The 12,616-nt window shown below is 42.7% G+C and overlaps 1 protein-coding gene across 1 annotated transcript in view; it reads left to right on the top strand.

The window, feature by feature from the left end:
- Positions 1-12,616, top strand: part of INSC (INSC spindle orientation adaptor protein) — a 219,093-nt gene that overhangs the window by 113,401 nt on the left and 93,076 nt on the right. Inside the window, exons 4-6 of the mRNA XM_084632660.1 lie at positions 4,564-4,909; positions 5,447-5,499; positions 8,931-9,054. Of these exons, the coding sequence (XP_084488786.1) occupies positions 4,564-4,909; positions 5,447-5,499; positions 8,931-9,054 (523 nt within the window). The remainder of the gene's footprint in view (positions 1-4,563; positions 4,910-5,446; positions 5,500-8,930; positions 9,055-12,616) is intronic.

The following is a 12,616-nucleotide window of genomic DNA, read 5'->3' as shown; positions in this document are numbered from 1 at the left end:
TTGTTACATCTGGCAAGATGACCCCAATGCCCCCATCCCAAATGTTCACAAAACCATGTACACTGCAATGTCCAGCCCCCTCCAAGACCATTCAGAGAGATTAAGGTTTGTTTGTTGCTTTAAAGATTCAATACTCAGCAGCTTGACACATTAATTGGAGTTAACATTCACTTTAAATCAAGCACAGCACTAGGTTTCTTTAGATTAAAACACGTTCCTTAGCAATAGGAGATGGGATTTTAAGTGAATTCAAGTATAAACGAATTAGAAATGATTACATGCAAATAAAATTGAAAATGCTTTCTAGACTTAACAAAGCAAGCTATAGCCTTTGTTCAAGCTAATTTCCTTTCCAGTCTACCTTGCCAGCAAGATGGCTGACCACCTCTCTGGTCAGGATCTCCCACAAAGTCCAAAGTGCTCAGTTCTTTTGTTGCCTTAAGTGAAAGGTAACATGTCCTGCCCCTTTCTTTTATAGTCTGTTGAACCTTTGATATGTATTGTTCTTAAAGATACCCCCCAAAATAAAGTTTGTGAAAGCTGTGAGGAAGGTGACATGGAGTCTGGGGGTGAAGGGAGTTCCATGCAGGTTTCTTCCTTGCTGGTGTTCGCTAAAATGCAAATTATTTGTTTCTTCAATCTCCTTCCCCTGTGGTGAATGCTGAATGGTTGTCTCTTCCCCTTGTTGGCTTCATGGTCCTTTTTACCTTCTATTAAAATTGCATTCCCATTGTTTCATTGTAAACTGGAAATACCTCTTTCAGGTGACAAAATTACATTCCTTTGTTTAGGGTGGGGTACCTTCAGCCTTGCCTGGAAGACACACTTTGATAACATAATTTCCAATATAGCTGTAATCTTGAATTTGAGCTTCATACATTCACCACACAATAATATTAATGATCAGTATGTTAACTGTATCTAGAACATGTCATTAGTAAGTTGGGGTACACTGAACTGGTCAGGCAAGCTGACTAGCGCCAATATCAGTGAGCCCCTTGCCCTCTTGCGTTGGGATACGGCCGGAGTCATATGTATCGATCAGGACACTGAAGGCCCAATGGTGTAATGGTGGATCCTGGGGTTCCAGGAGACAGTGGGGGTGCCAATGGAAACTAGACACCAGGAAACCTTTCCTCAGGCAGCCATAATGGTGAAGCTCACTCTTTTCAGTCCACTTGCTCCCACCGACAAACAATGTCCAAGGAAGGTGTGGCAGTCTCAAGCCATTTGCATTCACCAGTCTAAACACATTTTGGTAATTTCAAATGTAAACATTTCATTCCACTCCTAGAATTGTTCAGCTTACTATTGTAACAACCCAAGATTTTACCAGTCGCCTCGAGGACCCCTTATCACACTGCTTTTAGCCTAAACAATTCTGTTTGTACCAGATTTATCTCCAGTTTTTGCTGAATTTCATAAACAATTTTATGAAGCAGGCTGAGGTAGACACTTGTTGCCTTGGTCAACTTACAGTACAGGCTTCTGAACAACAGCAGTCCCATTGTACCTCAGTGAGATCAGAGTAGGATATCTCTTGATATGAGGAATAGACTCTGGCCCTTATCGATTTATGTTTTCTGATCTGACATGTGCATTAGTCCAGGCAGTGTGTAGTGAAGTAGATGAAAGCCCCTTAACATGCAGTGCTCCCAGTCTCCATGTAAAATCAGGGGACCCCCATGTTTGTGATCAATCCCCACACATTGCTACCACAAAACTGTGTAGGTATCTTTTATTTCAGTTTCCTATGCCTCCATATAAACTCTCAACCACCATTTTTCCAGATCACATAGAAGCCCTTCAGGTTTTATTTCATGACTCATACAGAAGCATTAACCTTCTGCCCTGGTCTTTAGTGAAAGAAGCAGTTGTTTTTAATTTGCATTATAAAATATTTTGTTCATAATAATTCATCAGGTATTTTGATGTGTATACAACTTAGTGATACTAATATATAATGGTATAGCACTTGTGGCACATCAGTCATACCCATTAAATGTAGGGCCTGATCCTGCTTCCATTGAAGCCAGTTAGTGTGTTACCATAGGTACAGTGGCACCAGGATCAACTTCATAGTGGGAACCTTTCAGAAACATCTCCAGACAGGAGATTTGAGGAAGGCAATCTCTTTTAAAACAACCTTTAGACATTAGTTCCTCTTATGCCACTTAAGTCCAGTTCCTCCATTGATCACAGTCCCTCGTCTCTTTTTGTTAGATACTGTTGGAGGCCAAGTCTCTACTCTGTACAGTAGCATGCTCAATACAATAACAAATTAATTTAAAACACTGGTGACATTCAAGACTGTAAATTAATTATTTAACAGGCCAATATTTTTGGATCAGTAATTTATTTGCCCAAGAAATCTTGGCCAGGGTGTAAAATGACTTGTTTTAATTGTAAGCCATGTGTCTGCCTCTACCATACTACTGAGTTCACTGATGCACAAAGTGAAGTAGCTTCACCAGGGACTCACACAGTGAATCGGCTCTGGTTCAGATAGTTTTACAAGATGCTATGGTTGGCTTCCATTATTTTGTTCTGTAGCTATTACACCATGTGGCCTCCATGCTGTTCCCGTTACCAGCAGATTTCTGCCTCTACTGAGAGTCCATCAGTGCTCTTAAGAAGACATAATTCTGAAATGCACAAAAATCACCATGGTAATTGTTTTAATTTATAAGTTTCCACTATTGGGCTCTTTTGAAAGGACCTAATTTAGATGGATGTATACAGCCAAATATTACTAAAATAGAATTCAGCTGCCCAGAATTGTGTATTTTTATGCAAAATGTATACAATTTTCTGAGGGGAGGGAGGACAGCTGCTTCAATTTCTAAGCAGCATACGATCCACATATGATCCATATTTATTTTTACTTTATCAACAATGTTTCCTTTAGACTTAAGACCTCTCACCTTGAGCTGTTCGGTTTTTTAGAGCAAGGTTTTTTATTTACTAGCAGGAAAGTCCACATATTCATTACAGTGGGTCTTACACCTGCTTACAGCTTACTGGAGGCAGAACCAGACCTGTCAATTAAGGCAGGTTGTTAGTGTCCACACCCTTGAAGACCCAGCCAGATTAATTTGCCTCTCCCACCTGCAGGAAGGCTTTAGCAAGCCTTCTGCTTGGAGCAACGAGAAAACAAAACCACTGAAAAGAAGTATCTTTCATTCTCAATGTTCAGTTTATTGGTGGTATGAGGCTGTTATTTAGCCTCAGGGACTCTTCAAAAAGATTGCTGGAAGCCCTCTTCTGATACTGTGGGGGTTGCCTTGCTTCTCAACTCTACACCAATGGGGAGAAATCCCTCCTGAGACCTAAATCTTGCACTGAATGCCCTGACTAAGCATCCTTTATTTAAACTTAAGTGAAAATGTCCTTTTCTCTAGTGAGGAAGTCTGCAGATGCAACCCATGAGGCACAAAGATTATAGTTCTGAGGACCATTAAACTCTCACATTTTCCTTAATGTTCTTCATGGTAGTTGTCCGTTTTCTGACTTTAAGTTGTCTTCCAAAGCAACCCTTGGCGGTATTTCTAGATAGCTTTCTTCAGTTTACATGGAACACTGGAGTACTCAGTTGCTGTGTTATATTTGACATAAACTAGTATTAGTTGCAAGGCTTTTGTTAGCTGAAAAATACATGTCTGACAAAACACTTCAGAGCGAATGACTGACAGGTGTTTTATCATAGTAAAAAGTAGGTGAAAATGCAAAAAAAAAATTAAGATTTAAAAGCTTAGTTGGCATGTTACATCTCTTCAATGATACTCTTCAGCACAGCTAATCCTTTAAAATCTTCTCACTATATTTGTATTTCAATATCTTTTCACAGGTGTCTCTAGTATTTGATTCTAGTTGCTCCTAATTGTATCCTTGAATCAGAGAGGTTCAAAGCGCTACCAATCGGAATTTACCCCTTCTTAGGAAGAGCTAAGCATTACATAGGACTGGGCCCTATTTTTATACATCTTCTAATTCTGGCTTCTCCACAAATTTACTTTTGATCTCAGTGTTCTCAGTAATGTATTTCTCACCCCCTGTCCCCCAAACTTTGTTTTGTGCGTATTTAGGTCTCATGAAGATTGAGAGTCTAACAGCTCTTACTTGCTATAAGACAAGTATGGACTTGTATTGGTCTGTATCAGCCTAGTGGTTAAATTTCTGAGAAGACCACTGCCTGTCAGTTATTTCACGAATAAAATAAAGTAACTTTTTGACTCTAGTCTTAATTTCAGCCAATATAAAGAAAGTAGAATATAATATAATAGCGATTTCAGCTACTGCCTGGGTATAGGCAAATCATACTCCCCTTTGGAGATCTGTATGTCTCTAATGTGGAAGTGGTTTATAGGTGGTCAGCATCTTTATTTGGAATATGAAGCATGTCACTTTCATAATGCAGCCAAGTTAATTCTTCATTTAGTTGATTTTTTTTTTTTTGGAAATCCATCCTTATGGGAGTTTTATCCCCATATTCTATTCATGAAAGCGATGTCTAAATTGTTTCAGATCTTTCATCTGATTATTTTCTTTTTTACTACACTTTAGCATGCACTTAATTCAGGTGGATTCCGTGCAGCGTTGGATGGAGGACTTGAAGTTGATGACGGATTGTGAATGTATGTGTATTCTTCAGTCCAAACCAATCAGCACAGAGGAGGATGCACAGAATGAACTTATCCTTTCATCACAACATAGTGCATATGATAACTTGCAGTTATTGTTAAAAAGGGCTTGGATCATAAGCACAGAGTTGACCAGGATTGCTCAAAAACTAGAGAAGAACAGATGGCAAAGAGTTCACAGCATGACAGTAAGAGTCAATTGTCACGTACGTTCAATGATAAACGAATACAATAGCTTCACTAGAAATTCCTCAGAAGAAATGCACCAGGTAGGATTATTTCTTCAATATTGATTTGTTTGTCAATTTGAATTTATAAACTATCTTTAGAATTTGGGAGCTGATAGATCTGGTGAGGGCAACCTTTGTATTTTTTTTTTAATTACAATAATGGCAAATCATTCTGAACAGTGAGAAAGACTCCATATCTCAGAACAATCCAGTCTCCCTGTGGGTGTATAAACAAACATGTCTTATGTTTGGATTAGTGTTTTTATGGGCCTGATTCTGCCACTTTTACTTATGTTGAGTAGTTCACTCCATGTGGCCTACTGGAATTGAGTCTTATTTTCAGTTAAGATGTAGAAAATGTTCTTATGGGACTGGGACTGGCTTAGCTCCAGTTTTTATCTCTATTATAATTAACCACAGATGCCAATAAAAAGGGAAATTAAAGAAAAAAAAGATGTTCACAAAATATCTTCTTGACTATTTCTATTTACTGTAATCAAGTGTAATCTTATTGAAAGAAGATCTATATTGCATACATTATTTCAAACACATTTTTGTCTTTTTTCCCCCCTGCAGTTTGAAAAACTTTTAATTGAAAAATGTTCAGAATTTACAGCAGTCACGGAAAGGTAACTTCAATTTTCTGAACTGGATAGTCAGTTTTGCTTCTTAACTATTGGTTACAAGCTGTGACAGTTTTAATGAGGGAGGCAAATCCAACTAACGCTCGTTGAACGTTTAATTGAGTATGTGCAGCTTTCATTAAAATGCCCTCTGATTATTGGGCCATCAGTGCCTTAAGTTAGGTACTTAGTTATATCCATATTTAGACCCTGATCTTTCATTAGGATCTGTTGTTGAACAGGGAACTTGGCATGGAACAAGGATCAATGCTAGTGTATTGTGATGCTTTACACCCTCAGGGCTTTGGGCACTGAGGGTGAAAATCTTGCTCTATTGAAATAAATAACAAAACTACCATTGACTTTAGTGGGGCCAGGATTTCAAGCTAAGTTTGAAAACTGCAGTCCTGGTTCATGTTTGAAAACAATGATACCACATGTTCATGTACTGCTGCAAGTTTTTTGTTAGTCTGTTCCCTAAGCACAGATATGTATTCACTGGCATTAGTTAGGTTAGAGTCACTGATATAAGCACTATACAACATTGTTAAAGTGAGAGTTGTGAAAGAATTCTTCTCATGCTGATGCTCTGATTCTAACAGAACTTTCCTTATTTGCACAGTCGCGCCAATCAATAGTCTCATTTGATTTACTTTAAACACAGCCTGTCATTCATCTTTAGAAAAAAACATAATACATAATTACCAGAAAATAGAAAATGTGTTTCTTGAACACTGTTGCTCTTCATGTGTGTCCTAGAGCACACTCTGATGGGGTAGGCAAACCCCACACTGCAGAGCAAGGAATTAAGGAACAGCTTTGGGCCCCAGGCAGCCCTGCCCAGACACATCTGCAGGGCCTGCACAAGCTGGAGGCAGGGCTTTAAAAAGGGGAGCTGAGCAGCTCGGAGGCAGGCAGTGGAAGGAAACAGATGGCTGATCTGAGGGGAAAGGACTGCCCAGGAACTCACTGCCTGGGACCTGACAACACATGCCTGTGCAAACGCACAAAGGAGAAGCAGGACAGAGTGTGTGGGTCAGAGACTTGATTGGAATGATTTACACAGGGAAGCTGAATGAGACCAAAGTAGGAAGTGGTCAGGGGAGGCAGCAGCTTAGCTCCCCAAGGTGTTGGGTGTAGTTGCCCCTGGTCTCCCCTACCCACTCCGAAAGGACAATACAACAAGAGCCTTCACTTCCAGTGAGAGGGCAGCTGGAAAAGATACTGACTGTTCAAAGGCCCAGCCCTGAATGCCCCTGACTAAAGGGAAGGACTGAAAACCCTTGGGATGGGGGCGCTGAAGGACAGGACTGTGCTTCAATGGGGAAATGTACTGTCAACCATCACCTGACCACTAGGTCATACTGTCAGTTGTTCATCTTCTACAGACTCATTGACTTCGGTCAGAGCTGTAAGTGCTGAGCACTTCTAAAAATCAGGCTATTTGTGCATCTGCTTCAATTTATATGGGCTATGAGTGGTGGATGGGAAGTGGTGAGGTTAAAAGAACTGCTGAAGGGAGTGGCAATGGGGATGTTGAATGACTGAACTGTTTATTGCTTTGCTTTTTCTGGGTTTTGTTGGTTGCATATATGATCTACTAATCTTAATTCAAGTAAATGAGTTTTTTATGGGGGAATATTATATAAATCCCCCTGGTCCCTCTGTTGGCTGCTTCTGGGAGCCGCCTGAGGTAAGCGCCGCCCAGATCTGCACCCCAGCTCCTTGCCCAGGTCGGAACCTCCTCCCACACCCTAACTCCCTCCCAGACCCTGCACCCCAACCCTCTTCCCAGCTCTGAGTCTCCTCCTGCAACCCAAACCCCTCATTTCTGGCCCCACCCCGGAGCCCACACACCCAGCCAGAACCCTCACCCCCTCCCACACCCCAACCACCTGCCCGGGCCCAGTGAAAGTGAATGAGGGTGAGGAAAGCAAGCGATGGAGTGAGCAGAGGGCAGGGCCTTGGGGAAGGGGTGGGGCAAGGATGTTTGGTTTTGTGCAATTAGAAAGTTGGCAACCATAATCTCATCGGATATTATAAGCTAAACAGAGTTGGGCCTGGTCAATAATACTCAGATAAAAGATATCCAAAGACAACTAAAGTGCTCTAAGAAGTTGTGCGCATAATTCTGCAGACCAGTGGTTCTCAAAGCTGGTCCGCCGCTTGTTCAGGGAAAGCCTCTGCTGGGCCGGACCGGTTTGTTTACCTGCCGCGTCCGCAGGTTCAGCCAATCGTGGCTCCCACTGGCCGTGGTTTGTCGTTCCAGCCCAATGGGGGCTGCGGGAAGGGCGGCCAGCACATCCCTTGGCCCACGCTGCTTCCCGCAGCCCCCATTCGCTTGGAGCAGCGAACCATGTCCAGTGGGAGCTGCGATCGGCCGAACCTGCGGACGTGGCAGGTAAACAAACCGGTCAGGCCCAGCAGAGGCTTTCCCTGAACAAGCGGCGGACTGGCTTTGAGAACCACTGCTGTAGACCTCACTCTAGTCTTTGTCTGCATGAAAATAATGCCCCTCCACAGTGCTAGGAAGAACTGTACAAATGGAGGCACAATCTTTTAGATGTGATACAAAACTGAGACCCTGACTATTTGTGGCTGTTCTAATAGCTAATGACATATTAGATGAGTAAGAATGTTAACCCTGGTAATCCTGCCCCAAATTTTTGGATATTTCTTATTGTTAGCATAGAGAACATTGTTACTGTTTAACAATATTTTGGCTACCCAAATTCTTCCTGTATCTGTAAAAGTTATTCTCCATCTTTCCTCATGGAAACTGTAGCCAAGGGTTGTTGGGCACAGAATGGCTCTTGCATTCAATCCTTGAGGTTGCTGTATTTTCGTAGTGGTAAGTGCTCTGTGTGTATAGAGGGCTAATTTCTGCTCTCAGGTACACCATTTTAAATCCAGACTAACTCCATTGACACGGACACCTTGACTTATACTTATTAGGGCCTTGATCCTACTCCCATTTAAAATATGGAAAATTAAACTTACTGAGAAAAAATTTGGCTCTGCAAATAGAGGACGTACATTCCTACAACTGAAATGCAGACACCTCAGGGTGGATCGCAGCAGCCATTTGATGCACAGCAACACTAAACTTTAGTCAACAGTGGTGGAGTTACTCTGGATATATCCCAGTGTACTTGAAAACAGAATTTGTCACACAGTCTATGAAGTGCATTGTGAACCTGTAAGATATTAATTTATAATATTATCATTTGACTTCTTCCTTACCTTGGACAGACAAGACTTTGCTAAAAGCCTCTTCTGACGTTAACTATAATAAGGCTGCACCTTGACTTGAACAGTTGAATCTCCATTATTAACATTTGTGCAACATAAAGTGCTTGGTTAGCTCAATCAGCTTGATAACGGTGATGCCTAATGTGGGTATTTTTCTCATTCATTTCCCTTCAATTTCTTTTCAGGTGCATACAAACTGAAGACAAACGGACATTACAGTCCATGAAATCTTGTATTAATGAAACATTAACCACAGTCGCACAGTATTTCGGCCAGTTGATAGAATTGACCTTAACATATGAGATACAGGTCAGTAAAAGCTGAATGCATTTGTTTTAAAACATCGTATTGAAGGGGAGTGTTTTTTTGTTTTGAATGGTGGAAGTAAAATATTTACAGCCCTCAGTCCCTACAAACCTGAGGTTGGTGCTTCAAGCATCCTGAAAACCGTTCCAATTTTGTTTTGAGACAGAGTATCTCATAGGCCCTGAAAGTAACCTATTCAAGTCTTCCCATAGCCCATCACTGATCAGACCCTTCTCTGATTTCATCTGCACTTAGTTTTTCCAGTACACCAGTATATTTCACTTTCTTTGTTGATTGATCTGGTTCTGATATTCCCCCCAAAATAATCATGTGGCTGCCTGAGTTGGTCACTTCCGCTGTCAGGCTCTCTTCAGTTTAAGGAGGTGACCTCTGGACAGTGTCCAAATAATGATTCAGTGCAATGGATCTGCTTCCACTCATGCTGTTGTTGTTGTTGTTATGCTTATTACAGTAGTGCCTAAGGACCAACCAAGAATGGGGCCCCGTTGTGCGAGGCACTGTACAGACCAGTAAAAAGGGTAGAACACACAAGCAGAGTGAAAAATATGATGGGTGGGTTTAGGAGGTAGATCAGATAATTGAAAGCGAAAGGAGATGAAAGGGATAGGGAAGGGGTTAAGAGGGTCAGGTATGGAAGACAGGTGAAGAGACACTAAGGGAAGGAGGAAGAGGGGACTGTCATAAACATCCAATCAATACAGATCAGTCAAAACTTTGGGAAGTTCTCTGAATGTCCAAAGGTCCCTGCATTGACTGTTTCTGCTCCTACCAGCTGGAGTCTTCAGCTCCTTTTTGCCGTTTCTATCTCAGGGCCATATGATGGGAGGTTGGGGAGGTGCCATGTGCCCCTAGAGCATCCGTGGTCTCTCCTGCACAGTTCTGGGGGTGGGAAGGGAGCTCCAGCTGGGCCCCATTTTACCATCTTATGCAAGGGGAACAGTCCCTGCTTTGGATCCTACTGGCTGGAGTTGCTGTCTGGCTCCTCTCCGCAGGTTTTCCCCACAAGGCCACATCGGTCCTAGACTTTAGTTCTAGTGAGTGAAATATGTAGGGGAGCGCTGGAACGGTGGGGCGATGCGGGCGGCTGGGCTGGGGCCTCCCCCAGGTGAGTGGGGCGGAGGGGACACAACGGGGTGGGTGATACCGCCTGCGCTCCTCTGCCGGGGAGGGGCTACTCCCCCCCGAATCGCGACGTGCTCCTGCTGCCCTGTCCCAGCTCCTGCGCGCCCCTTGCCGCCTCGCGATGAGCAGCGGGGCGGGCCCAGCCTTGGAGCTGCCCCTTCCCTGAGTCTTGCCTCAGCATCGGCTGCGAGGCCCCGGACCACCACGGGGGTGGGTCCTTTCAGGCCTGCTTCAGCCGTACACCCCTCCAAGCCTGCAGAGTAGGGATTTGCCCTGGCCCCCTAACGACCTCTCTCCGCGGCTGTGCCCCTGGGAGAGGCTGCATTGCAGTGCTACTGTCCACATATAGCTGGTGTGCTGTGACTGGGGGCTCCTTGGGGCAGGGACCAGTGTCTTGTGTTTGGTTTCAGAGTAGCAGCCGTGTTAGTCTGTATTTGCAAAAAGAAAGGGAGTATTTGTGGCACCTTGGAGACTAGCCAATTTGTTTGAGCGTGGGCTTTCGTGGGCTACAGCTCACTTCATCGGATGCATTCGATGGGGTGGGCTGTAGCTCATGAGGGCTTGCGCTCAGGTGGGTTGGTTGATCTCTGGGGTGTCACGGGTACTCCTTTTCTTTTTGTCTTGTTTTTGTGCAGTGCCTGGCACAGCGGGGCTCCCCTACCTCAATCCAAATAAGGTATAGAAAATATGAGGATATTCTGGGAACTGAGGGAACCGGGATTGTTTAGTCTGCGGAAGAGAAGAGTGAGGGGGGATTTGATAGCTGCTTTCAACTACCTGAAAGGGGGTTCCAAAGAGGATTGATCTAGACTGTTCTCAGGGGTAGCAGATGACAGAACGAGGAGCAGTGGGGGCCGTTTAGGTTGGATATTTGGAAACACTTTTTCACTAGGAGGGTGATGAAACACTGGAATGCGTTAACTAGGGAGGTGGTGGAATCTCCTTCCTTAGAAGTTTTTAAGGTCAGGCTTGACAAATCCCTGGCTGGGATGATTTAGTTTGGGATTGGTTCTGCTTTGAGCAGGGGGTTGGACTAGATGACCTCCTGAGGTCCCTTCCAACCCTGATATTCTGTGATTCTGTGATGTAACTGTGTATGAGCTAAACAAGCTCATTAGCCTTTTTTTCCCTCCCCCAAACCAGAAAATAACCAGTTAATGAAAGATGGAAAAAGACACAAGCAGTGCCTCTTCTTACTCACAAATAGAAGATTTTTCTCCCTCCCCACATAAGACCAAAGGATGCTGGAGAACAAACCCCTACTTGCACATAATCTTTTCAGTAAATGCACTGTATGATCATAGAACTTATCATTTAACCACCTTTTGGAAATATAAGGACTGAGACTGTGGCATTGGATTGGGATTACATATATATTTACCCTGGGAACATTCTTTAAATGGTAACAACTCAATCTGTACCAATCTGGCTAGATTTAAACTGGTGACTTGCTCGTTATGCCATTATTAATTCCCTTAACCATCTATTATGCTCTGTGTATTGTAGTATTTGTGCACACTTCAGAGCTGATGCTAATACAGCCCAGAAATGTTATGTTTTCACTGCAGAAAAGGAACATGAAGGGCTGAGAATGGAGGAAATAGTTATAGTACTTTGATTACTTTGCCAAAATTAAATTGCTTCTGTGCTCTAACTTAGAGCAGAGTTTAACTTGTTGTCTTAAGAGATTCAAACCCATTATGGCCTGTTTGTTACCTTCCTCTCTGTCTAATATCTTAGTTTTAAAACAGATTGTTGCCAAGGAAATGGGAAGCTAGAGAAGCAATTTTCAGCATTGCAGAGCTAAGTCGAGGTAACAAGCTGCCTGCTGTTGAGCTTTAGTTATGTTTTATGGGAACCATATGTAACGCCACAAATGATTCCAAGCATAAATAGCTGTGTAAATAATTTAAGTCATTATTTCAATTTAGCAAATGAAGTAACTAGGCTGTACTTAGACTTTCCTTTTTTCTTTACCTTAACTAAAAGGTAGAGAAGTAGGATTCACTTTATAGTTAAGGACACTATCTTTGTGTGAAATATCGAATCACTTAATTTTAAGGGAAGCAGAAATAATTTCTCTGAGCGATTGTATATGGAAGAGCAGTGTGTGTTTGAGTGGGTGAAAATATGGAAAGAGTTCAGGGTTACTAATACAAAAGCACTTTTAGAAACTGTTTAAAATCTTTTCGCTTTTGTTTTATGTTACCTGGCATAGTACATTATACAGTCCCTCCTGAAAAATGTGTCCCTCCTCGGAACTCAAAGGATCTATTCCTTTTGTTCTAGTGCTCAGAGTCCATTAGGATAGTTACTGAGGCTGCCCATTGACTGGATGCCTGGTCTCTGTGTGCTTGGCTAAAACTAGAAATTTTGTGAGCTAGTATAGCACAAGTATGAGTCAGGTGAGCCTGTTGAGGTC

Source organism: Lepidochelys olivacea (assembly GCF_965140295.1).
Source record: "Lepidochelys olivacea isolate rLepOli2 genome assembly, chromosome: 6".
NCBI classification, from domain to species: Eukaryota; Metazoa; Chordata; order Testudines; family Cheloniidae; genus Lepidochelys; species Lepidochelys olivacea.
The sequence above is the reverse complement of the archived record's forward strand: the minus strand, read 5'-3'. Positions and strand labels throughout refer to the sequence as shown.